The 27966-nt window shown below is 37.1% G+C and overlaps 2 protein-coding genes across 6 annotated transcripts; one reads left to right on the plus strand and one right to left on the minus strand.

Annotated features, from left to right (window-relative positions):
* Positions 1-739: 739 nt before the first annotated feature.
* On the plus strand, positions 740-24334 carry LOC122031000 (pentatricopeptide repeat-containing protein At3g29290-like). Of its 5 annotated transcripts, none has more exons than XR_006125698.1 (5): positions 740-1060; positions 1259-3012; positions 23673-23839; positions 24006-24137; positions 24229-24334. XR_006125698.1 is itself a non-coding variant. In XM_042590045.1 (5 exons), exons 2-4 carry the CDS (start codon positions 1369-1371, stop codon positions 24086-24088), a joined length of 1890 nt encoding a protein of 629 aa, XP_042445979.1. In that variant the 5' UTR covers positions 740-1060; positions 1259-1368; the 3' UTR covers positions 24089-24137; positions 24229-24334. The 5 variants fall into 5 exon arrangements, 4 of the variants coding, with proteins under 4 accessions (XP_042445979.1, XP_042445982.1, XP_042445981.1 ...); XM_042590045.1 differs by having other exon boundaries at positions 23673-23835; XM_042590048.1 differs by having other exon boundaries at positions 1317-3012; positions 23673-23835.
* A 376-nt stretch (positions 24335-24710) lies between these two features.
* LOC122031001 (UDP-glucose 6-dehydrogenase 4-like) lies at positions 24711-27387 on the minus strand. Its single transcript, XM_042590050.1, has 2 exons — positions 27243-27387; positions 24711-26407 (listed from the first exon to the last, which is right to left on the minus strand). Exon 2 carries the CDS (start codon positions 26390-26392, stop codon positions 24950-24952), a length of 1443 nt encoding a protein of 480 aa, XP_042445984.1. The 5' UTR covers positions 26393-26407; positions 27243-27387; the 3' UTR covers positions 24711-24949.
* Positions 27388-27966: the final 579 nt, after the last annotated feature.

Genomic DNA, 27966 nt, shown 5'->3' on the forward strand with positions numbered 1-27966 from the left:
CTAGCAGTGGGTAAAGTCATCTGAGATTAATTAGACTCGTTAAAAAAAAATTAAATTTTATTATATAACTAATTGTTAAAGTTATTAAAAGTAATTCTAACCCGTATAAACTATAATCTATTACTATTTTTAGATAATGTGTGTTAATTTCCAATGCTATCATCCTCTATTACTAATTTCATTGATTAATTTAATTTGAATTACGTTTTTAAATATTTAAATTATGCATTCTATTTTTTAAATTATCAAATCACTTGTTAATTTATTCGGCCCTTGATTTTTGTTTGGCCATTGGCGGTTTTAACAGGCGGACAAAAAGAACCAAAAACGACATTACTAGGGGTTAAAAGGGGATATTTGAAAATACCGATGCCTAATTTAAAAAGAAATATGTATAATCTAGGTGCCTAGGTGGTATTGACCCGGTCATTTGTAGAGAAAAATATGTATAATCGAGATATTTAAAAACGTTAGCTGATTAGTATAATAAATTGCAAAGTTTAACATATATTATCTTATAAATCGACTTTAATATTGTCAGTCTTTTGTTATTTAATAAAATAAAGATGGTAGCAACTAAAAGAAGAAATGATTAAAGATTTCAGAAATTCGGAGGAAAGTTATAATAATTTTAACAGAAGACTATTTTGAAGAAAAATAAAATATATAGATAATTATAAAAAAAATAATTAATTTGGACAAGTTTATCGCTGAACTATTTCCAGATCGATCCCAGCCATTACGGCTTCGTCTGCTCACTTCTCGGCTCTCTCCTCGAATCCCTATCGGGTATCGGCTACCCGGCTCGTGCGCTCGACCACGTTGCTGCTGTCTGGTATTGTTTGTTATCGCTTCGACGCTTCCCCGACGCGACCTACTGAAGAGTCTCCTTCCTCCGAGCACTCATATAGGAAGAGAGACTAAGCAACACCAATACATCATTTGAATCCTAATCGAAGAGGAGAAACACATTTTTTTTTCAGATCCTGAAGGCTGGATTTATGTGAATCTTGCTCCGCACTAACACAGACAAAGTCTAGGTTTCTCTCAACTCTTCTTGGTAACCTAGCTTCACCATTATTTTCTTGCAAGTTTTTGGTCGTCTAGATTGGAGGAGGCTCCTAGTTGTATAATTGGTTTCAAAAAATTGTTTTTTTATTATTATTTTGCGGTAGTTCAATCTCTGGATTTGTATGGGTAGGTTTCTTTTCATCAGGGAAGAATGACATGTATTGCTATCTTTGCTGTTTTCCTCTAGTGTTGCTGAGCTCTTCTGACATCCTGCGAACTGAAAAGCTTCATTTTTTCTGTGATAGCACAAGTGTTAATTTTTATAGTATTCAGTGCTGTCTTCGCAACTTTTTTGATATGGTGGAGCTTCTGAGGGGCATTAGTATAATCTGCACCGCGTATGATAGTTCTCCTGTTTTTAGAATCCCAGTTAAGAAAGAGGAGTCTTTCCAGTTCTCTTTTTGCTATCTTGAATTTGCGCCATTCAAGCAGAGATGTCTACCAAGTAGACTTGCAGTGAATAGATCACCTGCTCTATTGGTGATTGGTGAAAACGGTAGGTTGAATAGACTCAAGCCACTGATAATGTGCAGAATGACCAATCTATCATTCTGTGCAAGGCGAGATTGTTCTGCTTCTGTATGCTACTATAAGTCAGGTGTCACACTGGGAGAAGAAGTTAGTTTGCCAATATGGGATCAGGATGTCAGTTTCAATTTGAATGATTGTCTCCAGGAGCATCTGCCTCTCGTGACTCCTGTTATTCAAGAAGAACTTTGTGAGAATATTGGGCAAAGCCCCTCGTGCAGGAAGTTCAAGAGGCTATTTAAACTTTCAAAGGGGGGTTTGCACTACTTAGAGGAGAAGGATGAAGAGCTGTTGTCAGGTAGACTCTTGGTCCTTAGCAGATCAAACAAAGTTAAAAGTGCTTTAGAATTGTTTGCTTCAATGGAAGCCTCTTCCCTTCACCCTAGTTCTCATGCGTGTAACTCTCTCCTATCAAGTCTGGCGCGCAATGGATTTCTTAAGGATGCCTTGCACATGTTTGAGATAATGAATAAGAAAGGAATTGCTACTGGTCACACTTTCAGTTTGATACTCAAAATTGTTGCTAGTGTTCAAGGTGCTAATGCTGCTTTAGGAATGTTCAATGAATTTGTAGAAGAAGGCAGATCAAGAAAATTTGATATCGTTGTTTACAATACAATGATAACAATCTGTGGGAAAGATAGAAACTTAATTGAGACTAAAAGGCTCTGGAGAATGCTCAAGCAGAATTCAGTTGGAAGTACCATGACAACTTATGAGTTATTGGTCAGCATTTTCGTGCAATGCGGACAGTTCGAACTAGCAGTTGATGCATACCATGAAATGATTCAGAGTGGAATAGAGCCAAATGAAAATATTCTAAGAGCAATTCTTTCTTCGTGCACCAAAGAGGGGAACTGGAACTTGGGTCTCAGTGTTTTCCAAAAGATTTTGGATAATGGTATCAGGCCAAATATTATTGCCTTTAACTCACTGATTAATTGCCTGGGGAAGGCTGGAAAAGCTGAACTTGCATTCAAGGTATATGATATGCTGAACTCAGTTGGGCATAGGCCTGATGGGTACACATGGAATGCACTCCTTTGTGCTTTGTATAAGTCTAACCGGCATGCTGATGCCATAAAATTGTTTGAGGGCATTAGGCAAGAACAAGATTTTGGCTTAAATGTTCACTTATATAACACTACTCTCATGTCTTGTCAAAAACTTGGTTTATGGGACCGCTCACTACAGATATTGTGGGAGATGGAAAACTGCGGAATTGAAATGTCTACTGTCTCTTATAACCATGCAATTTATGCTTGTGAGGTTGCAAGGAAGCCAAAAGTTGCACTGCAAGTTTATTGGCACATGATTGAACAGAAGCATACACCAGATATATTCACATACTTGTCATTGATAAGATCATGCATTTGGGGATCTCTTTGGAACGATTTAGAGGAAATAATGGAGGTATGCGCCAGTTTTACTTTGGACCATGGAAAGTACTTTGCTTATTGTTGGATTGTGAACATGCAAAAAGGATTTTTTGTATATCTTTTGATTGTTCTGTTCCTTGATTACATGGTTGTTCCTAATACCCAGAGTTTGCGACGTTGCATTATAAATATTTTTAGCGAGATCAATGCCCACATACCCATAGTTTGTGCAATAGACAGTTATTGTGATCAGTCAAAAACCTTAGTATTGGCCTTAAGCAGATGGGAGTGAAGAACGACTTTTTTTTTAACTTGAGAGCAAAAATGAAGATCTGAAAACAAATTTGTATATTCCTAGATATTAGTATTTTATTCTTGATAGAACTTAGTTTTATTAAGTATAATATTAATACCTTTATGATCTGCTAGGACTAGTTTATACATGTTTATTTAATTTGGGTCTTAATGTGATTAAATTAGTTTTTATTATAAGGTTATTTTGTTAAATAAATTACTCAGTTGGTGTGATATATTTGTTAGTTAAATCTTTACTTAAATCTTCAATTTAAAATTATTAGAGTTACATTATAATTTGTTACTTAAATCTTTCATTGTTAAAACATAAGAAAATTTAATAAAAGCTTCAACATTAATTTTAATAATGAAATATTTTCTTTGGAGATTCTAGAATTAATTATCTAGGATAAAAGTTATTTCATAGATGGTGGTTAGTTATGGTCAGGGTTCTAAAATTTAATAGGCGCTAGTCGGGCGGCAGACCAGCGCCTAGGCCGCTTAGGCAGGGATTAGGCACAGCTAGACAGATTCCTCGGTATCCCTTGATTTATGTGGACATATGCAAATCTGAATGTTGTCAAGGTTATTATAGTCAATGGAGATCTAACTATGTCTTAAACTATCTCCTAAGATTACAAAAGTAAGTGCAAAATTCAGTGAATGACATGGATTAAATAAACAGTAAGTGCTAAAACAAGTTTTGCCAACATCAACTAGAATGAAATTTAAATGAATCATTCATTTAAATTTACAAGTAGTTCTCAAGCAGTTCACATTCATTTAAATTCACAAGCAGTTCACATTCATTTAAATTCCTCGGTATCCCTTGAATGACAGTGGGTTTATGAATGGCATGAGAATATGAGATTAAATAAACAAATGCAGTTCATAAATAGAATGCATTTTAGTAAGTGCTAAAACAGTAAGTGCTAGATTCAGTGAATGACATGGATCAACTAGAATGCCTTTCATCGTTGTCATATTAAGTGAAAGAAAAAATAAACCGTAAGTGCTAAATTCACAAATGTAGTTCACAAGCAAACATCATTGTGAACTAGTAAGTGTCAAAATTCACAAATGCATTTCACAAAATTACATCATTGTGAACCACTAAGCAAAATATAATTGTTGAATAACATAAGTCATGCCTTAACAAAATGAGTTCAAAATTACACAACTAATAATATATTAGTATCTCATAGACTCATATTTATTTTACTTTTTTCTCTTTAATTTTCAATAGCTTGTTCTTCATCGGACAAAAATTCAATATCATCATTATGATTCTCTTCTTCTTCAAATGCAAAATCATCTTCATGAAGTTCTCTCACTCTAGAACTTCTTCAGGGTTGTAGATTTTTATTTGCTCCACTTGCTTTATCAATCATTTGCCAAGTGAGCCCGAACCCTAGTTTAACTTCATCATCACCACCAAGGATTGCAGTGTCGTTTCGTGCCGGGCGGCACGGACGATTTTTACCGTTCCGTCACCTGGCCGAAACTGCCACACGACACCCAGCAATTTCGGCGCATGTATCGCGCGGGGGTGGGCTGTGCTTTTGGAGCGTGATACGCGCATTGATGTGCGCCAGCACAAGCGATATTCGTCGGACAGAAGGAATCGAATCGATTCCTTCTGCCGCGCGATCGATTACAGAAGGAATCGATTCCTTCTGTAATCGATCACGCGACAGAAGGAATCGATTCGATTCCTTCTGTCGCGCGAAAAAACCCTATAAAACGTACCGTTAGCAGCAGCGAGGCGAGGCGAGCACCAGCGGCGAGATTGCTCCCAGCGGCGAGATCGGGTGCGCCTCGTGCGTGCCCGAGAGATTTTATTTTGATTTGGAAAATAAATTGTAATTTAGATTTATAACAATTCCTAAGGTAGGCGTGATATTCCAAACAGACTTTTATATATCCTAATTAAATTTTCTTAATAAAAATTAAAATATATAAAAATATATTTAAAAATTTAAATTTAATTAATATTCTGAAAAATTAATTTTTAATGTTTTAAATTGTATTTAAAAATTTTAAAAAATATATATAAGAAATCTGTTTAAAATTTAAAAAAAATTATAAAAATTCAGATATATATTATAATATTTTTTTAATTTAAAATTTAATTTAGTTTTTTTTAAAAATAATAAAAATTCAGATTTATATTCTAATATTCTAAAAAAAATTCTAAAAAAACTAATAAATTAAATTTATATTTTGATATTTTTATTATTTTATATTTTTAAAATAATAATTAATTAATTAATTAATTTGTATAATTATTATATATAAAATAACATCTTGATGCTAATTTATATATTTATTATAGATAGTATTTTTTATCTTAGAATTAATTTCAAATTTGGATCCATGAATATTAACTTTTGTACTTTTGTAATATGTTTAGAAATATTACAAGTCTTTTATTTTAAAAATCTTGATAAAGGTATGTTGTCATATTTATGATTCCTTATAAAACACTATTAATCTTGTGCAATTTTGATCAATCTAAATTGAGAAAGATGAATAAATATTTTTAGGAGATTGTTTCAAATTTCAGAAGTTGATGTTTATAGTTTATATACTTAATTTGTAAATTTACAATGATAAATACATTTTTGACATTATAAAATGATGATCATTACCTAGAAATGTATATTATCCTTACTTTTTGTATAATGCATAGGTAATGATACCAAAACAAAAATCTCATGATCCAGCTTGGAGATGCGATATGATTGGATGCGGCGGCGGGGTCACACGCCTAAAACAACATCTTGCTGGTGGATATCCGGATGTTTTAATTGTCCAAAAGTTTCTCAAGAAGTTCGTCGTGCAATGAAAGAGGAACTTGATGGCAAAAAGACATTAAAGTATAAACAACAACGAGAACGTGAACTTATTGATAGTCGAAGTTCTAAAGAACCAATCTATGAATCTATGATGAAATGGAAGGTCGTGGTGAAGTTCCAAATGACGAAGACTTTTTAGCAGCTCTCAATGCCTCTCGAACTCAATATGACTATAAGCAAAATATGCGACATGGTACTGTGGCGGAAGTGGCTCAACTATTGCATCAACATTAGAAGAGAGTGTTCGTATTCTTCAACACAAGGTGGTATTGGTTTTCCATACGAAGACGCGCAATGATATCATGATCCACTAGCATTCCCAAACCAAGCTAGCAAACATACTAGGATTGATGATGCATATTCAAAAGATAAAAGTATTACTAAATTTTTCCATTTTAATCATATTCCTCCTAACGCAAACACATACACTACATGAGAGCGCGGTGTCCAACATCCAAAACTGGTCCTCGGTATTCAACCTCCGACGTATATGAAATCACGCCTACCATATTTAATGAACAAGTGGAGGAGATCAAGACTGGATCCTATCACGAAGAAACAACGGAGCTTATATGAGGTTACGTTGAGTATGATGGGCGGACAGACCTACCTGACGGATGCGTCATCAACTTTCTACTATACTACAATAAAGGTGATATTTAAATCTATTGATCAACTACGTATCGTCGATGCACCCTACATTTTGTTTCATGGATAGTTCACTAGATAGTAATATATATAATGTGATTACGGATAATGATGTCAACTTTAAAGGGCGAGAGATATCGAGCAAAGGTATCAAACATTATTTTGGACACACACGCAGTATGTCGATTTGATGAACGTAATTAGGTAGGCTCGATATAGTAAGAAGGTAAAGGTCAATCTTTAACAAAATTCATCTATAATTATCATCGGGTTCATGGATTAACGAGAAATTTATCAATGGAGAGATATCACTGTGAGCGACTAGATTGCCACTCACTTTCTACTATTAAAATCGTTGAATCGAAAAAGCTCGATTAAAGGCCATGTTCTTTCTCGAGGAGTCAGCCTCGATATTACACGATCAAGGTAAGGAGGTGCAAAAATTATTATTCACGATTGGGACTATATCGGCAGATATTCTTAGAGAACCATCAGACGTTGCTTACGAAGTCGATAGAAGTCGATGTTGTCACAAACGGGCAACGCTACCACCCAATTTAAGCCAAAAGAGGAAATTAAGATGCGTACAATCACCCAAGTATCAACTATAAGATGGGATGATCAAATGGGAAAACCTATTCATTTGGCTGGTATATATTTTTTAATGATAATGAATTTTTAATATTGTTATTAATAATTATATATGTTTAATTATTATAGGCTATTATCTCAATCCGGCATATAAATATCGTTATAATCTTGGCACAAATGATGATTTATTAGTGGCCCTCAGACATGTAATATCAAGACTGCATACAAACACGGAATCAATCACGGAGACTATTAATGTATAGTAAAAATTATTACTAATTATTGTCAACAAATATAAATAATTATTTTAATTTTGTTCTTATTTATCTTACAGCTGAGTGGTGGTTACAATATGGAGGATCAACTCCAAATTTAAAAAAGATTGCAGTACGAATTCTCTCACAGACAACGTCTTCAAGCGGTTGTGAAAAAAATTGGTCAACTTTCTCCCTCATTTATATAAAAGTACGAAATCGCCTTCTTATCGTCATTGAGAAGACGGTTACTACTAATATACGCCTTAAAAAGCACATGAAACGAAGAAAATGAAGAGTCTGAGTCCACATATAACCTATATGGATTCGTCCAAACCGAGACGAATGGATGGTGGATGAGCAGAGGCCGAGAATCCATTACTGATGAAACAGAGACCCACCACGACCATCTTCATTGAAAAAATAAGCTAGAGGAGATATCTCGAGGAAGAAGATGATGAAGCTTGATCAAGAATTTCGATTTTCCTGGATCTCTTCCCTGCTCATCTCAAACGTTCTCAAACACAACCAAAGTCCAGTTTACGATAAAGGAAAAAGGCAAACCCCGCTCAATTTGCTGGAAAGGGTCCATTAAAATCACGATTCAATTCAATAATAATGATCGACGAAACATTGACCTTCACACGAGTCCAACTCGAGAAGTTCAAACGAGGATAGTGATAGTGCGCTATGCATGGTGACGTGAGGATTCATATGGTAAAATTATCCCACTTAAAGACTACTAGAGCCACGGATATAGATGACACACACGCAACTCAAGATGATCATGGAGAGGTAGCTATTCAATATCGATATGTGAAAGAAAGCTCATAATTATCAAGACGGAGAGTTTAGAATGAGATCGATTCTAGTCAAGTTCATCATACTCACAACCTTCTTATTATAACTTTGATGCATCATATGGTGATCCGTCATACCAAAGCTCTGGACGATACTTATCCTTATCCTTATCCTGTGCTTGTACCTGTACCAGTTCAAATGAATCGAGATAATATTAAAATCAATATCAATATCATCATCGTGGGACGCTTATTTAATTGCGAGACATGGAGTCGATGCATGATGTCCAACAAGCCAATGCCAATTCCGATCCGCACCCCTTTCGGTATTAATAATAATTTATCAATTTTAATTCAAGTTATATGATCAACTTTTTTAAAGAAAACTATATTTAATTATTTTTTCTAACCATATTAAGTTCAATAATTGAGAATTTATATAAAATTAATATACAACTTATTTTTAAATTATACACAATAAACATATTTATCTAATAATTACTATATAAATAAAATAACAAAACAAGATTAGACACATTACTTAGACATGACCTGAAACCTATCGTTGGCCCGACCAAACCCCCATCGTCGAGATTTTAAACCTGATCACCACCATCCACAATCCAATCTCTCATGATTGTGCATCTTCCTGAAGGACGATATTCCATTCTTTTTCTTTTTGTTTGCTCAACAATCTATCATTAAATTCGACAAATACTAGATTGTTCAATCTATCGACATCATTTTCTTTGTACTGAATCAAAGAGAGAGGAGAGTAAATATAGTTAGTTGTAACATAATATAAAACTTAATAATACATTACTTTAATTAAAGACTTAAAGTTTAAAGCTTACTCCTTCGAACGCACTCTAATTTCTTTCACACTCATAAACAGAATATGAAAGTATCCCTAATGCCACTCTTAGTCAAGTCGTCGGCACCGTATGAGCCATTTGCATACGCACGAATGTAATGTATCATTATTTTTTTCACATTTCACGCCAATTTTTCCAAATAATCCAGTCTTGTTTCTTCAGATTTTGCAATTTCTTAATAATTATATCCTGTAGATCTAACTCCGCATGCAAAATTTCCATACATTCAAAAATCCTCTGTGACATGACCAAGCGAATAACTATCTTTATAATAAAATAGGTATTCACAAAAAAACGTTGCGATGTGAAAGTTTATCCTTCATTTTTACCAATCACCTATGATAGGTGATAGTTTTATTCCATATCGCTTAGGGTCACCTCGATATCTTCTTTAGCTCAAGACGCCATAAAACCCCATAGATGACTTTCTATCTCCATTTACCAATCGAAGAACTCTTACCAAACAAAGTGTCACACCATTCCAAAAACTCATGCTCATCCCTTTGTTTGTTTTTGATCATTTACATTTCTCTCACGTATCACTTGTTAACATGATCCATAAACTAGATTTTTTTTCAATCAAACTTTGCAATGTGAGGAAATTTGATGCAAATCTAGTAACTCCTGGCCAGACTATATCTCTCTTCTTTGTGAAATTTTTCATTTTTGACAAAGTCTTATGGTGAGCATAAATGAAAATGGTAAGACTTGGCTTGCTCAATAATCTTTTTATATCGTGGAAGTTTGTCAATACTTTTAAGCATGAGATTAACAGTGTGAGTTGCACATGAATTCCAAAAGATCTCAGATCTCTTTTCTCTCATCAATTTAGTTGCAGGCATATTGTTGGTGGCATTGTATGTTACAATCTGAACAATATTTTGAGCTCCAACTTGTTCAACACATTTGTCAACATACTCAAAAATAAGTTTAGTTGTATGTGCCTCGTCTGAAGATTCCTTAAACTCTAAAAATATAATACCCAGCTTGTAATTAACACACAAATTTAAGATGCTTCTTCTTTTTCTATCACTCCATGCATTTGTTATGATCAAGCACCCATTCTTTGCCCATTCTTTATGTTTATTCAGTAGTTGTTTTGTTCTTTCAACTTTAGCTTTCAACAATGGCTCCCTAAGTTGATATTAAGTTGGAGGCTTGAATCCTGGTCCAAATTGACTCACTGCCTCCATTAGTTGCTTGAAACTATCATTATTAACAGCATTGAATGAGATTCCATTTTAATAAACACATCTCCCAACATATTGTTGAACTTGTTAAGTTCTCTCTTTGAAAAGAGCTTCATTTATATTTTTTTAGCGAAGCACTTTACTCCCATTGGAACCTACATTTTCTAGAGCAATTACCGATGCATATCTATCCATGGGGCCAAGTGGAAGAGGTTTTTTAATTCTATCGATCCCTTCAATTTCAGGACCTTCTTCGTCAGAGAAATAATCACCTCTGCTCTACAATTTTGTTCTTCCATTATTTTGTTCTTCTTTCTATTCCTCTCTTCTAAAATAGTCTGTTTGCACTTATTTTTATCTTCTTGAGATGCTTTTTGACAGCGAGATACATTTCTAGATATATTTCCTATGTAGCTCCTTGATCCTATATACTCCCTCGACATCGTTTTTTCACATACCTTGCATTTAATTTTGTCGAAGTTCTTTGGATCAATCAACATCTCATACTCCCATCCAATGTTATTTGACTTTCTCCTAAGAATTCCGGATTCGGGTTGAGTAACGGATACGGTCGAAGATGGATTACTTGTCATTGTAATTATGATAACCTATAAAGTGATTTAAAAATAAATTTAGGATATAAATTAGTAAAATAAATAATATAAATCAATAAAAAAATATTATTAGAATATAAACGTAATTTATATAAATTAATAAAATTTATTATTATTTTTTAAAAATTTTAAATATAAAATTATGAATATAAAGATGGTTTATATGGATTAATAAGATTTATTATAAATTTATAATTTCAAATATAAAATATAAAAATATAAATTAATTAATAATAGTTATCATAATTTTTAAATTTTAAATATAATATTATTAGAATATAAATAAATTTATAAAATTTTTTAGGATTTTTTTTTTATTTTAAATATAAAATTAGGAATATAAATATGATTTATATGGATTAATAAGATTTATTAGAAATTTTTAATTTTCATTATAAAATATAAAAATATAAATTTATTAATAATAGTTATCAGAAATTTTAAATTTTAAATATAATATTATTAGAATATAAATAAATTAATAAAATTTATAAAAATATTTTAATTTTAAATATATTTTTTATATAGTTTGTTAGGATAATTTAATTAGGGTGTATTAAAGCCTACTTAAATTACCCTATTTAACTGAGGAATTGTTTAATTAAATAAATAATAAAAAAAAATTAAAAAGGAAAAAATCGTGACCGCTGTGCGTCGCTGAACGACGCAAGCGGGACGCGTCCGCTGCAGCCAGTGTTCTCGAACGCGTTCGCCGCCACCAGACCCGTCGTCGGAAGCTTCCGGCGACTAGTCTAGCGGCGGCGGACACGTCCCGTGACCCGAAAGCGTCGCGGAAGGGAAAAAAAATTATTACATAAATGAAAAACTTACCGATCATGTTGAGCAGAGTTTTCCGAAGGAGGCGAGAGGCGGAGGAGGCTAGGCAGTCGAACGAGTAGCGATTTAGGGCTTTAAAGGGAAAAAAAAAGAAATCCAAAATTTTTGCGCCGCCTAGCACCGCCTAGGCAGTTGGTCCACCTAGGCTGGCCGCTTAGCACTTTTCCAGTGCAATTGCCAACCGCCGAGTGCCTAGGTGGCTGCCTAGGGCGTGTTTTAGAATATTGGTTATGGTTAAATTAATGAACTAGAATTGGTTAATTTGAAGCTGTTTTGATAGATTAATGATTATTTAGGGCTAAGGTTGCATGAAATTATTTTGCATTTTGAAACTAATTAAATATCATATTCCTATTGCAAGCATTTGAGCTTGTTGTAAATATCCCATAGTACTTAAATTATTTTCGTAATTAATTAAATAGGATAAATTCTTATTATAAGAGTTCAATGTGGAAATGCTATTCATTATTATTTAAAATATTTTTGAAATTATTTGATTATGAAAATTATTATTATAGGTAGAATAAGTTAAAATGTTAAATTATTATTTATTATAGAACTTTTATTTAAAAATAATTTCTTAAAAGATTATAATTATCATTGAAGAAATCTATTAATGCATCTATAACATCTATAATGAACTCTCTTCTCCAACTAATTTATTTTTATTAAAGAAACTTAAAAATTTTGGAGAAATAAAAGATGTGTGTCTTCCTTTTGTGATTCTTGACATTTTATTCCTTTTAATATTTCGTTCTCGCTTACTTATTGTCAATTTGATTTAAGCATGATGTTTCTATTTCATGTAAGAATATGGATTTATCTTAGTTAAAGGCACATCAAATCAATGCAGCTAAAACTTTCTTTGTTCGACTCCAACACAATAACTCAATTTAGTATTTTAAAATTCACATAGAGAATAATATATGATCCTTTTAGTTTGATGTTATTGAAATAATAAGTTGAATGTGTTAGGACCTTCGGATGACTAGAGAGGGGGGTGTGAATAACCTCCTCTAAAACTCAATCAATTTTCTCACAAAACTTTGTTAGCACAGCGGAAATAAGCAAAAAGAAAACTGATGCAAGGAAAAGACACAACCCACCACTAACACACAAAGATATACGAGGTTCGGGATAATCTTATGTGTCCGGACCCTCGATCTTTCTAGATCACACCCCGCTAGGTATTCCTATGAGTAATCTCTCCACAAAGTCACGTAAAAATTTGAAACGAAGCACAAGACTTACAGATTCTCTGGAGCCAAAAGGAACAATAAACACACCTACGACAAAGAGTATGATTCCTCACCAAGAGCTCAACAACACAGACTCTGTCGATCGACAGAGAGTTTTTCAAAATCCTTACCAAACCTCTCTTCTGTCTTCTTTTCTCTTCAGCCAGAGCCGAATCACTATCACCAGATCGAATCACCGCCACCAACTCGTGCATCGCCAATCACTCTTCCTCCTCATCCGGTTCTCGAACTCACACCAATACCATCCACGGTCTTTACCGTGTCTCCGAGCAACCAATAAGCAAGAGTCGCTGCTGACGATGAACGACGCTCGCAATATCTATTCCGAAACACGAAAGAGCACTCGCCTTATTCTTCACGGAGCTTAATTTACAATTACATCGCACACCGCAATCAGATAACTCAAAAGCTCAGACGGTTAGATCGTAAATCGAAATCGCAGAAAACAAGGAAGACAAACGACATACGATTATGCATCGATCCATAGCCGGACCGACACATCATCCTGATCCGGTATCGTGCATCGATCGCCGACGACCCAAGGTGATCGGCATCACCTATCGATCCCCATACAATCCTATCGCTACTTATCGCTACTCACCGATCGATAAATCCGTTCGGGTTACCGATCGTCACGAGATCGACGATAATCCATGTTCTATCAGGTTACCGATACCGCCACGGCCACGATCGACCGATCATTCAATGTATCACCGATTGGATGCACGATCCAACTGTGACTGATCATCGATCTGGCCACGATCCAATTCTCTTAGCCCTAAACCCTGTGTTCCCCCGGTCCAGAGGAGCAAGCCCCACCAGTTGAGAACAAGATATCGAGCCTCCTCCGACCCCGGTCCAGCGAGGCCGAGTCTCTCCTCGACCTAGTCCGAGAACGAGAGCCCTCTCTCCGACTTCGTCCGCCAGTCCGTAGAACGAGCACCGAGCCTCTCGACCTAGTCCAAGAACGAGCTATCGAGCCCGTCTCCGACTCGTCCGGCCCTAGAACGAGCTATCGAGCTCTCCGATCTAGTCCAGAACGAGCTACCGAGCCCTCTCCGACTATGCGCTAAGTATCCGCATTGACTTTCCTCTCCACACGATTAACCTCGATCATTAATCTCACCGAAGTTTAATTAATATCCGATACAACTTAAATGATTGTCAAAACAACACAAAGTCGGATCAGACAATAACATTTTTGTCGACAACACGATTTAAGTTTAGATCGTAAATGTTCATATTTCCTAATTTTGGGGAATCAAGATCCTCCGCTAAGTAAGCACACAACACCACGTAGGATAAGAATCAAGATCCTCCCCAAAGCCAAACTTTCATTTATCTCTAAACTTAGTTCTCTCAAACACCGAAAAGGTGCGACTAGGTAAGAAAACGTTAAAGGACCCCTTAACCCATAATCGCCTTTTTCTTAATCCACCTAAAATGCCTCTAAGTGTATTATAAGACAATAATAAAGAAATAAGACATACATACTGACATAACGAAATTAATACCAGAAGTGAAACATAAAGAAAAATAAAAGATATATAAATCAAGCATCCAGTCGACATAAGTATCCAACAAAAAGATCCAAAACATAGATACTCAAACGACATCATAGACAATGTGTGCTACGTCCCACATGAGGAGCATCATCAACCGGGAGGGGGTCCTCAGGTGGCACGCCGCCGAGAAATGGATAGCCGGATAAATGAAATCAGACGGGTATATCCATCCCATAATCGCCTGACGTGTCACCAACCCGATCAGATCATCGTAATAGTCACCAATAATCCACCATCAACGTCAAAGAACAAGAGCTCATCAACGGAGCAGCCTGCGATCCGCCAAGATCAACGATCTCGTCGATCTCGCCAGAGATCGTCAGCTAGGCAGCAGGAGCAACAGTGCAACAGAACTCTGCCGCGAGGTCCCGTGGTAACTCACCTGAGCTCCCATCCTTCCACCGAACCTCCCATTTGTCTACGATACACTTAGAAAATGCCCTGCTTCCCAAGTCTCGCACTCTCACCATCTTGATTATTCTACCGAGACATTAATCAAGGGTCTCGAGCTAATCAGAATTATACGCCCATAGGCATATAAAAGCTTCGCTATAGAGACGATCAAGAATGATAGACATGATGTCAAAGTCTAGAGACGCCCAAGAATCCATAAAGCATCGCAATGACGTCGGATCTCGCAAGGGTTAGATTGATCGCGCAATATATGTGAGAATGTATAACGAATATAATCCTCGCGACACGCAAAAGTAGGAAAATCAACATCTAACTCATCTAGTCCACGGACAAAGAAATACACGGAGTATTAAATATCAAAAGGAGAAGGTAAGGGTCCGTAAGTCGGATACATTTCCTAACACCTACTAACAAGGTAATCAAAGAAAAAATCAAAGAAGCAATCAAGAGTCTCGCTAAGAACCATAATTTTGTTTTATAAGTCTGATCATTAGTTCATTAAGATTTATAAAACTCGATACTAAGTCATAATCGATATCTCGCCTAAATAGACAAGTGAATCAAGTCATAAATGATTTCAGATATGTAGGACAAAATTGGCCATGAATTTTCGATCCACGTACGCACCAAGGAGCAATTTCAAGGTCCCTTTAAAGGCTCAAATGGTGATCTGGGAATCTCCCTGATGTATGGTCTGGAGGGAACCTTCTTCTCAGAGGTCCCTTCACCCACTTGTTTCTTCCTAAGGTTTAACAATGTGATACAATGGGACAAATAAGAGCACCGAGCCACCAACAAAGCCAAAACAAATTGCATTGAGAAACGAAACCGAAATGCCAAGGTGAGTAGTTCTAGAGAAGTACGGAGCCTCGGTATCTATCTGCTAGGCGCCCAAAGAGAAGAGAAGAGTGCAGTGGAAGAGTCGCTCATTAGAAGGAAGAAAGGATCGAAGATGGAGACGGGTTTCAGTGTTGAAACGGACGATCGTCCGATCAGATATCAGAACTCTGACGGGTCCGGACCCTCAGATCCCCGACGACGGCCTCAGACCATCGTAAGATCTGATCGTCGACCGGAAACTCTGACGGTCAGGAGACATCGAAGCCACCGAGTCTCTCACGCGAGCCACACTGCAGTCGATCGGGACTCGATCGGGGAACATCGAACTCCCGATCTGATCGTAACGATCGCCACGCAGGGTTCCCGCGCATAAATGATCGATCCTCGACCGATCCAGATGAACTTCAGAACGTTCGATCGACTGCTGTCTCGATATCGAAATCGCAATTTGCACTGAAATTCAGAGGTGTTCGATAATTATAAGTTTCTCCAAAGGAAACTTCCAAATCCAAAGACTAAGACTTTCAAGAATCTACAAGCATAACTATTTCTAAAGATCATGGTCTCTAAATGATTATAGGTTTCAGAGAAAAAAGACAAACAGTCTCAAGGCTCAAACAAATCAATCCTCGAATATTTCAGCTTCAAGTTCACAAAATATAACCAAATTCATATCATTATTTCAAGTACTTATTATAGTTTCAATCAAAATCATGAAAAGTACTCAAAGGTATCAAACAAATCAACCAACCGTAGTTACATAATTTCTAGAAGGTCCAAACCAAGTTTCTCTGGAATATACGATAAGATCTAGGAACCAAATACATTGATGTAAACGGTCTTCCCCTACTAATTTAATGTTCAACCTAATTATTCAAGGGACGATACGATACATTTGAATAATTCCGATCCGAGCATCTCACCCCATTTCTAGCAAACAAAAATAATTTCATAAACCTTATAGTCATAGATGTTCCAAGAGTTGCCCAAATTAATTTCCCAATTCCTCTTGTCGCTTTAATGTCCTTATCGATCACGATGGGTCCTAATGGCTTATCGAGCCCAACATTCCAATTCTCCTCAAACGACTAAATCATTTTCCCAAGAGGTTCGGACACCTAACATACACGAGTCTCCCAGCCTACGCGATCTCTAAAAGGCAACGACGACGACTTCAACGTGTTCGTCCCGAACGACGGACCTGATCGATTTTTATCATGAACTGTCAGACCTCCAAAGACCAGAAAACCCATAATCTTCTAGGGTGTGGATCATCCACAACATCAGGATACCTCCCACGGCAATTATTCAAATTGCGAGAGAGCAACGCAATGTTGTTTGACCTGACGACCAACCAACCATGATTAACCCAAAATCGCAACCCGCTTATCCTTCTCATCGATCCAAAGATAACCTGATCAAGCTTCATACTATCAAATCAACAAGACGAGGGTACCAGAGGCTACTCAGGCTCCTTAAGGTATCTCTTAATTCACTTAACCTCACATCAGAATCTCCTATCATACGTCGTATCTGATATGTATATACTACGATCACCGATCATGCTTCTATATCATTAGTCAACCGGCTTTCCCTATCATCACAGCGAGTGTTCGCCGCCATCGAGTGGATATTTCAGTCACTCATTTGATTCAGCATCTCGAGTGTATTGCTCCTGAACATAGATGCCATCTCGAGTTTGTGATTTCAAGTCCAAGGAAGAATGTCATCTCCCACCAGACTCATCTCAAACTCACTTTCCACGCGAGTGATAAATTCATTCAAATCAATTTTGTTATTCGAGCACAAATTATGCTCATCGACATACACCGGCTACACATGTTTTCACCATCTCACGCAGAAATAGGTCATATTCGAATTCTCAAAACCCTTTCTAGTAAGTAAGTCGACAACCTTTCGTCGCACAAGCTCGAGGTGCCTTAAGCCCATAAAGAGCTTTCGAGCTCAGACACGGGGTTCGAACTTCTATTCACAACCCCGTGGTTGTTCAACATCTTCTTCTTTAACGAAACCGCTTAAGAACCGATTTAACGTCCATTCCAGATGTAGCTTGCCTCATGCCTCATAGCCAGCATTAAAGCTCTCAACATAAGTCTCATCATAATCGATGCTCCTGACTATATTTCGCTACAAGTCTTGCCTTGCCTTTGACTCTCGTTTAACTTATTTCAAGACCCATTCGTTCCAATAACGGTGGTCTTCAGTTCTAGGAACCAAGTCCCACACTGCTCCTTTCAAATCGATCTAACTCATCCTCAGATACATGATCCAACCGTGAATCGCAACCTTATCAACTAATTTCGATTCTCGAGATCAAGGCCCCACCCATATTTCTAAAGAACGATCTAGTCCTAACCCCTCGCTGAACGCCCCACAATGGGTCTGGGACGACCAGAGGCCATCCTAGATCCTGCATGCGTGCCGAGTGGTCACTGGAGCAGCAAGGGCTCAAGATCGTGCAAAGGATCGATCGAGCCCGCCTCATCATCATCGGAGTCAATTTCGACTCTTTCTGTTTGATCATTTAAACTTAGATTTCTAAGTTCAAATCAATTCTCCTACATCCTCGATCGATCATTTCGACGGAAGTTCTTCAAATGCACATCAGGACCTTCAATCAATTTAGTCCCATCAGACTGTAGACTGACGAGCCATTACAGTAGAGACTAGTTCCCTCACATCCCCTACCTGAACTTTTCAAGACGATCCTCGGTTCAAGATAAACACCTTACAACCAAACACCCTAAGATGTTTAATCAGGGGTTTCCAAACCAAAGTTCACGGGAGTCTTCCTAAAACCATGTATCAAGACTCCTTTTGTTTCAAGATTCATGTCACAGATACCAATCACAAGTTGCCTTAGTACACATAAGCAAGCCTCTGAAATCTCTCCACAACTCCATTCTGTAGGGTCTCCAGTAAAGAACTCATGCCATATCCTTTCGACAAAATTCTAAAATCTGGTTTGAAATTCTCCACCACGATCACTTCTAATTGTTTTAATTGTTGTTGATTTTTCATTTCTCTTCTAAAGAAAAAAACATCTATGGTTCGATCCTTATTTTCAAAAAGAAAGTCCATGATATCTAGTAAAATCATCAATGATCACTAAGCATTATCTACTTCAACAAAATACATTATGAAACAACCATATCGCAATAAATCTAAGTATTGATTGACTTACTTTGCTGTATATACGAGTCTTTTACTCTACGATCGATTTTGATACTGATGTTTGTAAGTTTCCCATTTCTAATATTCTTCATGTTTACGGCCAACCTCTACGCCACACCCACGATTCTTCTTCTTTCTTACTACGAAACACTTAGCGAGGCATTAGTAGCACTTTTAAAGATACTTGGTAAATGTTGTACCCTTGTGCCTACTAAGACTTACACAACAATGTGATGTGTTCTACACGATTGAATAAACAAACTCGTAATCCGATCACAATCGTCACGACACTAGAGATTAAAGGGCATCCCTCACTGTAGACATTTTGATTGGAGACATTCGGATATACGAATATCTCCAACCCTATAACCTTAAGGCTACCATTATTATCAAAGGACACATTACCTCTATTTTTGTTTTCAAGGGTAGTAAAGAGTGAGCATCCACTATCAACAAACCAAGTCGATAGACGCCCTCGACAAATCGATCTTCGCTATCCCACATCAGAGTGATCGGGTCACTTCGTCTCTTCGGCGACCACCACCTCGACGACTCTAGTTCCTTACCTTCTTCGCTCTTCTGAGGTGTGAACCCTTCCTCGATCGAGAACCATGGAGATGCCAATACTCCATACCTCTTCTTCCAATATCGAAGTCCGCCCTGGAGGGTGGACGATTGCTAAATTCCTTCATAGCCATCTTCGCTCTCTAGGTGTTAATCTTAAGGCCTCTCGATACCACTGTTAGACCTTGATGGCTAGAGGTGTGAATATCCTCAAAACTCAATCAATTTTCTCACAAAACTTTGTTAGCACAATGGAAATAAGCAAAAAGAAAACTGATGCAAGGAAAAGACACAACCCACCACTAACACACAAAGATATACGAGGTTCGGGGATAACTGCCTCTCCTGGCGTCCGTAAGGACGATCCCCGATCTTTCTAGATCACACCCCAAATCCCGCTAGGTATTTTTCCTGTGGAGTAACCTCCACAAAGTCAGTAAAAATTAAATGAAGCACAAGACTTATAATTCGGTGGCAAAAGGATGAACAATAAACCTTTACCAACGGCAAAACGCAAAGATGTATGGATTCCTCACCAAGAGCTCAACAACACAACCTTTGATCGAGAGAGAGTTTTTCAAAATCCTTACCAAACCTCTCTCGCTTCTCTTTTTCTCTCACCCTTCACAGCCAATCACTATCACCGTGATCGAATCACCACCAACTCGTGCATCGCCAATCACTCTTCCTCCTCATCTCCGTCTCTCCGAACTCACACCAATACCATCCATGGTCTTCACTCGTGTCTCGAGCTCGAACCAATAAGCAAGAGTCAAGTAGCAGCGATCGAGCCAAAGCCGAACGCCGACAACCGCGATGAAACACAAGAGAGCACTCGCCTTATTCTTTCGATGGAGCTTTTGAAGCATTTAACGACACCGCTAACTCCAAAAAGCTCGGAGATGGTTAGATCGTGAATCGTAAATCGCACAACAGGCAATGACATCGATCAAGTCATCTGCCGATCGTGACACATCCCGATCGACGGTTCCGATCGACGGTCCGGACCGATCATCAGCCGATCGGTCCACGCATCGATCGATCCCTATTGCTCTACTTAGCTATCGACGGCGATAATCGTATCGTATCGTTCTCACAGAGACCGACGACAGACCGATAATCCATAGAATAGAGGACTGATCGATCGGTGGCCGACGATCGCCATCAGATAATCGGTATATCGGATCGGATCCATCGGCCGGACCACGATCGATCCAGCCATATCAGACAATCGATCGCGGACGATCCATGTGAGCTCAGCTTTAACCCTAAACCCTAACGTCTCTTCCTCGGTCGAGCTACCTAGCTACCTAGCTCTCCGACCTAGGAGAACAAGCCACCGAGCCCTCTCGACTTTGGTCCAGACCGAGCTAAGCCCTCTCGACCTAGTCAGGAACGAGCCGTTCTCCGACTGGGTCTGGGTCTCCCTCCTAGTCGAGAGCTACTGAGCCCTCTCCAACTTCCCGTCATTCGAACGAAGGTCCTCTCAGGTGGCGATTGGACTTTTCCTCTCCACATGATCAACCTTGATCATTAATCAGTCTGAGTTTAATTAATATCTGATACAAACTTAAATCAGTGTCAACATCAAAACAACAGCCAGGTCAGACTGTATTAACAGAATGAGTTTAATCTAATAAATGACGTGGGCAATATCACTCATTATATTAACCTATTTGTTGTTAGTTTAGAGATATTTTTGTGATCATTTATGCAATATGTTACATGATTAGTTTTGAGAAATTTGAACCTTAATCCACATGCTAGTTTTTTTTAGTCTAAATGTGCAATCAAATCTTTGATTTATTACAAATGTGTAAATCTTGAATATTTTTTAATTTTTTTTTCTTTATTGTAGATGCACCAATCTGGAATTTATCTTCAATTTAATTTCTTCAAAATTATTTCCTTTTTGCATTATTTGTTTCTTTGTTTGCAGTATTGAAGTTGTTAACAAAATTGTTATAAACAGTTGATTACATGTAGAATATTTAGGGTAAACCTCTACAAAAAAAAAAAAAAAAAAAAAAGACGTACCTTGACTTAACTAATAAGATTTCATAAGTTATCACAAGTTTGAAACTTAACAAGGATTACACTTATAATAAACGTTTAACCCTCCCCTAAATAATGAAATAAAAAGTAAAGGGCGATAGCAATTACTAACAACTTGATGACAAAACCATTTCAAATCCATGTTCAAGCTCTTTGATCATTTTGAACATTTATCAGTATGAGCATAGAAGATTTGATGTTTAGAATAAGTTTTTATGCCCAAAAGCTCTCAAAAAAAATATATATTGAAAAATCACTTCTAGTTTGCCTCTAGTTGACTAGATGCATATATATGATTGTTGGATAACAACAATTATATCGCTAGTCAACTAAAAGTTACCTATAGTGGACTGCTCAAGCTTCTAGTCTATTGGAAATAGTTTCCAATCAACTGTTGTTCAAACAGAAATGCTCTATTTGCACAAACCCTTTGCTCAGTCAATTGATAGTTGTCAAGTCCAATTGATTGGAAATCACTTTCAATTGACTGATATCTTTTGAAATCTTACTTCATTTGGCTAACACTTTATCGTGAGCCTACACAAAAGTTGAGATTCAAGTTGTTTGACAAAATACTTGGGAAACCATCTCAAGGGTATAAGGTTTCACAACCATCAAACCCTAAGTGTGTCATCTACTATTAGGTAATCACAATATCATACAATATAACATGTTACATGCCTGAAGACAAAAATCAAAGGTTACAATCACTCAATGTAACTCGCCATGATTCTGATGCTTTGAGCTCTTTGCCAACTCTAGTGCACCAATTTAATCCAAATAGCACCCCAATCCAAACCCCCAACTCTTGATCCAAGTCAAGCTTTCAATCACACAATCTCCACAATCTACATATCCACAACTGGATTCCACTGAATCCATAAAGCTCCATGCCCCACTTAATTCATGCCTCCAGTCCTAAAGCACATGATCACCACAATCGTTATGTCCACAATCTCCACAAGCTCGACTTGATTCAATTCTTTAAGCCTTTGAGCACGTGATCTCACAATCACTATGTGATGTTGGCTTAAGTCTGTTTGACATCATTGCACAACTCTGCTAAGCATCATTGTTTTAATCAAACATTAAAACAGTTTCAACATATTAAATGTTCATGAACATTTTTTTATTTGTTCAGTAGTTCAGTATGTAAGTATCAAAGCATTTAATATTTTCTATGCTTGGCTGTCATAGACAAACATGGATCACTGACCAATAAGGTTTTCTTAAAATCATGCACTGTTAACAAATAAAGAACATGAACACTCGATTAACAAGCTTGCTTGTTGGCTTGATTTAAGTATTTGATGCCAAATATTACTTGGATAAATTGCAAATTAAGGATTATGATTTTTCATATTCATATGTAAATATTCAGTAATCAATCAAACTCCTATATAAGCCTATGTAGGAGTTTGATTAAATTCCTTCTGAAGGCTGTAAGAAATCTATAAACTTCAAATCGATGTGTTTGAATTGGTGTATGACAGCTTTAATAAATTCAAAAATGAGCTAAACTTTTGTTGCCAGTGCAAAATTGATCTTGATGTGATCACACATTCAGCTGAGCTCAACAAGTTTTTGGACAAGTTCAGCTCGTACTGACTAGCTTTGAGAAAGAAAAAAGATTCAAGATGTTTGAGTACTGACATTTGTAATCATAATTTATATTAGCAGCAATTAGTTTCCATCTGCACCATCTTTGAATATCTTATGCTCTTTTCTAACTATAATTGGTGAGTTTTGCTGTTTCTATTATGTGCATGTAAATTGGGGTCATGGTTGTTAGTAGTCTTATGAGAAAATTTATTCATGTTGTGTCTTCTTGGATCTAACAGAGTGTTTCACCAAATTCTTCCATCTACAATGCACTAGTTCATGGGCTGTGTTTACGCGGCAAGATTTCAGTAGCAATAAAACTGTACAAGAAGATGCGCAGCATTGGACTCAAACCTGATGGAAAAACAAGGGCATTGATGCTGCAGCACTTGCCAAATGATAGTAGGTAACTCTTCAAGCATTCTTGGATTAAACCACGGTTGATTTTCGCAAATAACATGCTTCACCAGAGATTTGTGACTGTTTGTATCTCTGTCGATATAATTTTTATCGATTCTTTCAACTATTGCATTAGCACACTTGTAAATTTCACAAATAATACCTCCTTGCAGGAGTAGACGAAAACCTCAGAGAAATAGTCACTGAATTCCTCCTGATAACAACTAGTTACCCAGGCCTTATTGTGGCTCCGTGATGCCTTGGTCGCGGACGATGCCGGTTATTGTGGAATAACTGAGGCTGAGGTAGGTTAGCAGATAATTTCTAACCAGCTATGAACTATAGTAATATTTAGCCCATCTTAGGCTATTAAACTCTTTGGAATTTTGGCTGCAGTTCCACCAGGCAGATGAGAAGTGGAAAACTATAATCTTAATCAAATACCACGCTGAAGCGTTCAGGCTGATGAATGTATATGTTCCTGGAGATGATGTACGTAAAACCACATGAAAAATGTAACACACGTCTTGGCGAATGATGGATTATTTTGAGCTGTATTTCCAGAATACAATTTTCTGATTTTTTTTAAGAGGAAAAAAAAATTAATTTGTGAATTATTAGCTAGACAATGTCATCTGCAGATCGAAGGAATAAATCTACAACATAATTTTGTCCAACATAATCTTGTAGCAAAATTGGTTCAGGCAAATGGGGCAAATAGTCTGCAACTATTAATCTGCAAATGTTTCAATATCTTGTTATTCACATAGAAATTATTCTGAGCCCATCGTTGCAGCAAGAAGGAACCATTCATCATACGAGGAAAAAGGAAAAAGTAAAGAAACTTCCAATCATGTTTTGTCATAGTAAAATTTACCTAGTCAACAAAAAAAATATATCAGTACTCCCATGTAATGTAATGCAACAAAAGATATTCAAAAAGTACAGCAACAGAAAAGCAGGAAATAGTGTAATCGACATCTTTTAAACTAATAATGCCTAAACAAGAGGCCACAAGACAACGATCAAGGGAGAATTTTCAATCTGAACCACGAAAACTAGTATTTATCATCTATAAGAGCTCCCACCGTATGTCGCTGATTACCAGATCTCCCAATCAGGCCACGGCAGGCATATCCTTGAGCCATGGGTCCAATGGCTTTCCAATCGAATAAACGATGAAGCCAATCTCCCTAAGCTTCTCGGGGTCTACCACATTGCGACCATCAAAGATGAAAGCAGGCTTCTGCATGTTATTATAGATTTTTGCGTAGTCCAGTTTTTTAAATTCATCCCACTCAGTCAGAATGCAAATTCCATGTGCCCCCTTAGTGGCCTCATAAGCATCCCAGGTCACTGACACCTCCTTCACAGCGGTTGGGCTCATTGGTTGCAGGTGGATAGGATGATCCCAATCAAATTTGTTCATGGCAAGATCACGCTGGATCTGGTCCTCAGTCACCTGCGGATCATAGATGCTGATCTTGGCTTTGTCACCTATGAGGCCCTTGCACACATCAATTGCAGGAGTCTCCCTTGTGTCGCCAGTATCCTTCTTGAAGGCAAAGCCAAGAACAGCAATCTTCTTTCCAGACACAGTATTGAACATGGAAGAGACAACACGGTTCACGAACCTGCTCTTTTGGTAGTCATTGATCTTGATGACTTGCTTCCAGTAGTTGGCCACCTCAGGGAGGCCATTGCATTCACAGATATAAACCAAGTTGAGAATGTCCTTCTGGAAGCATGAGCCACCAAAACCGACACTTGCATTCAAGAACTTAGGGCCAATTCTACTGTCCTTGCCAACGGCATAAGCCACTTCAGCTACATTTGCCCCTGTGGCTTCACAGAGGGCTGAAATGGCATTCACGGATGAGATCCTCTGAGCTAGGAAAGCATTAGCAGCAAGCTTGGATAGCTCAGCTGACCATAGATTGGTAGTGAGAATTCTTTCCTCAGGAACCCAATGGGCATACACATTTTTTAGCGCCTGGATAGCCTTTTGACCCTCTGGAGTTTCCCGACCACCGATGAGGACACGATCGGGGCTGAATAGGTCCTGAATTGCTGTACCCTCTGCGAGGAACTCTGGGTTGGAGAGAATCTGGTAGTTGATGCCTTTGCTGTTATGGGTTAAAATCTTCTCAATAGCCTCAGCAGTCTTGACAGGGACGGTGGACTTCTCAACCACAATCTTATCAGATTGTGAGACGTCGGCTATCATCCGAGCAGCACTCTCCCAGTAGGTGAGGTCAGCTGCCTTGCCAGCACCAAGGCCACGGGTTTTGGTGGGTGTGTTCACTGAGACAAAAATGATATCGGCCTCACGAACATACTTCTCCACGTCAGTGCTAAAGAATAGGTTTTTTCCTCTGCATTGCTTCACAATTTCATCAAGTCCAGGCTCATAGATCGGAAGTTGCTCAGAATTCCATGCAGCAATGCGAACAGCGGAAATGTCTACAACTACCACCTCAACGGAAGGGCATTTCAGAGCAATGACCGCCATTGTTGGGCCACCGACATAGCCGGCACCGATGCAGCAAATCTTCACCATTTTTGTTTAGTTGGACTGAAACAGTTAAACGAAAAACAAAATCTAGTCAGTGGATGCAAAAAGTAGTGATTGATACATAATAAGTAATGAATCAAATAATCACAGATCTTCAACCCAAATAAATTCCTAAATAAAAAAACCAAACACAAACGTTAATTTGTTTGGTTTTTATATCGATGAGTCAACTCAAACATCTTTCTAGCAAATAAGAGCATTTATTAACTAATAATACATTGATATTATAAGACAAAGTATATAGACACAGTCAGAAGTTAAAGGCATAATGCATGAAAAGAAACCCTTGAAAAAAATTTCAAAAAGTGCCTGATATAGTCGTTGAGAAAAGATGAAGGAAAAAAAAAGATCAAATAAATCTACATGACCTAACGAAACCTTTAGCAAAATGGTAATAAAAGGCGGCTTTTAGTTTTAGATCCGTTCCGTTGCAGATCTTTTTTTTTTTTTTTAAAAAAAAAGTATTTCATAACCCCAATGCTTCCCATCAATTGATAGGTAAAGATCCGATCTGTAAAAATACCAACGATATCAGATTTAATTATCAAACAACCGAGAAATGGATCTGCATCGTGATAAGATCTTCCCAAAGGATCAGATTCAATCCGAAACATCCTTCCTTCTCCGGCTGCTGATCGCCAAAATTCTGCTAAAAGTTGCTTAGATCCAAAATTCCCACGAAACCCCCGGACACAATTTAGTTCATCAGCGAAATCGCGCAAAGGGTAGACAGATCTAAGGCATGTACATTACGATCAAAGAGCGGTAAAGCAGAAGGTCGCGAATCTCAAGACGAAAAGCAGACGAAAAGCTTCAGATCTAGTGAGAAAATTACCTGGAGATCTGTGCGCCTCCGCTTCCACAATAGTTTTGAAGAGGCAGCAAACGGAAAGGGCGAGATCTGAGAGGCGGAAGAAAGTGGCAAGAGATGCAGAGCTTCTTGTGGAGGAAAGACAGAGGCGAAACGGGCCTTAAATAGCAACGCGCATGCCCGTCCCCCACAAAACAAAAAAAGTCAAAGGTCCGTTTCATGATCTACCAAACCCATTTGTTTTTTCTTTTATTTTAGCCTAATATCAAATATCAAATCCGCGTCTTAGAAAACTATATCAATATTTATATAATCACATAAATTATAAAATTAAATGAATAATTTTAAATTTATTTATTTATTTATTTATTATTATTATTATTATTATTGGCTCTGAGCATAACACGTTTTGACATTAAAAAATAAAATAATTTTAATCTTAAGTTTTCTATAGAGTGATTATTGAATGAGCTAATTATTTAATGGAATATAATGTTGAGTAGGTATAAAATAATAAAAATATAAGTAGAGTATGTGTATATTAAAATTATTAATTATATTAATTAATGTGGTTTAGCACATAATAGACTTCAACGGAGCTAATTAATATTTTCCATAAGTTAGCAACACCAGCCGCACTAAGTATAATGTGGTTCCCATAATAAAATATATCTCAGAGCATCTGTAATACTCTATTAATAGGGGTGTTATAACACCTCTTGGTGTTAACACATGTTGTGAAGAGATG

The sequence above is a fragment of the Zingiber officinale genome, chromosome 11A (assembly GCF_018446385.1).
Source record: "Zingiber officinale cultivar Zhangliang chromosome 11A, Zo_v1.1, whole genome shotgun sequence".
Lineage (NCBI taxonomy): Eukaryota > Viridiplantae > Streptophyta > Magnoliopsida > Zingiberales > Zingiberaceae > Zingiber > Zingiber officinale.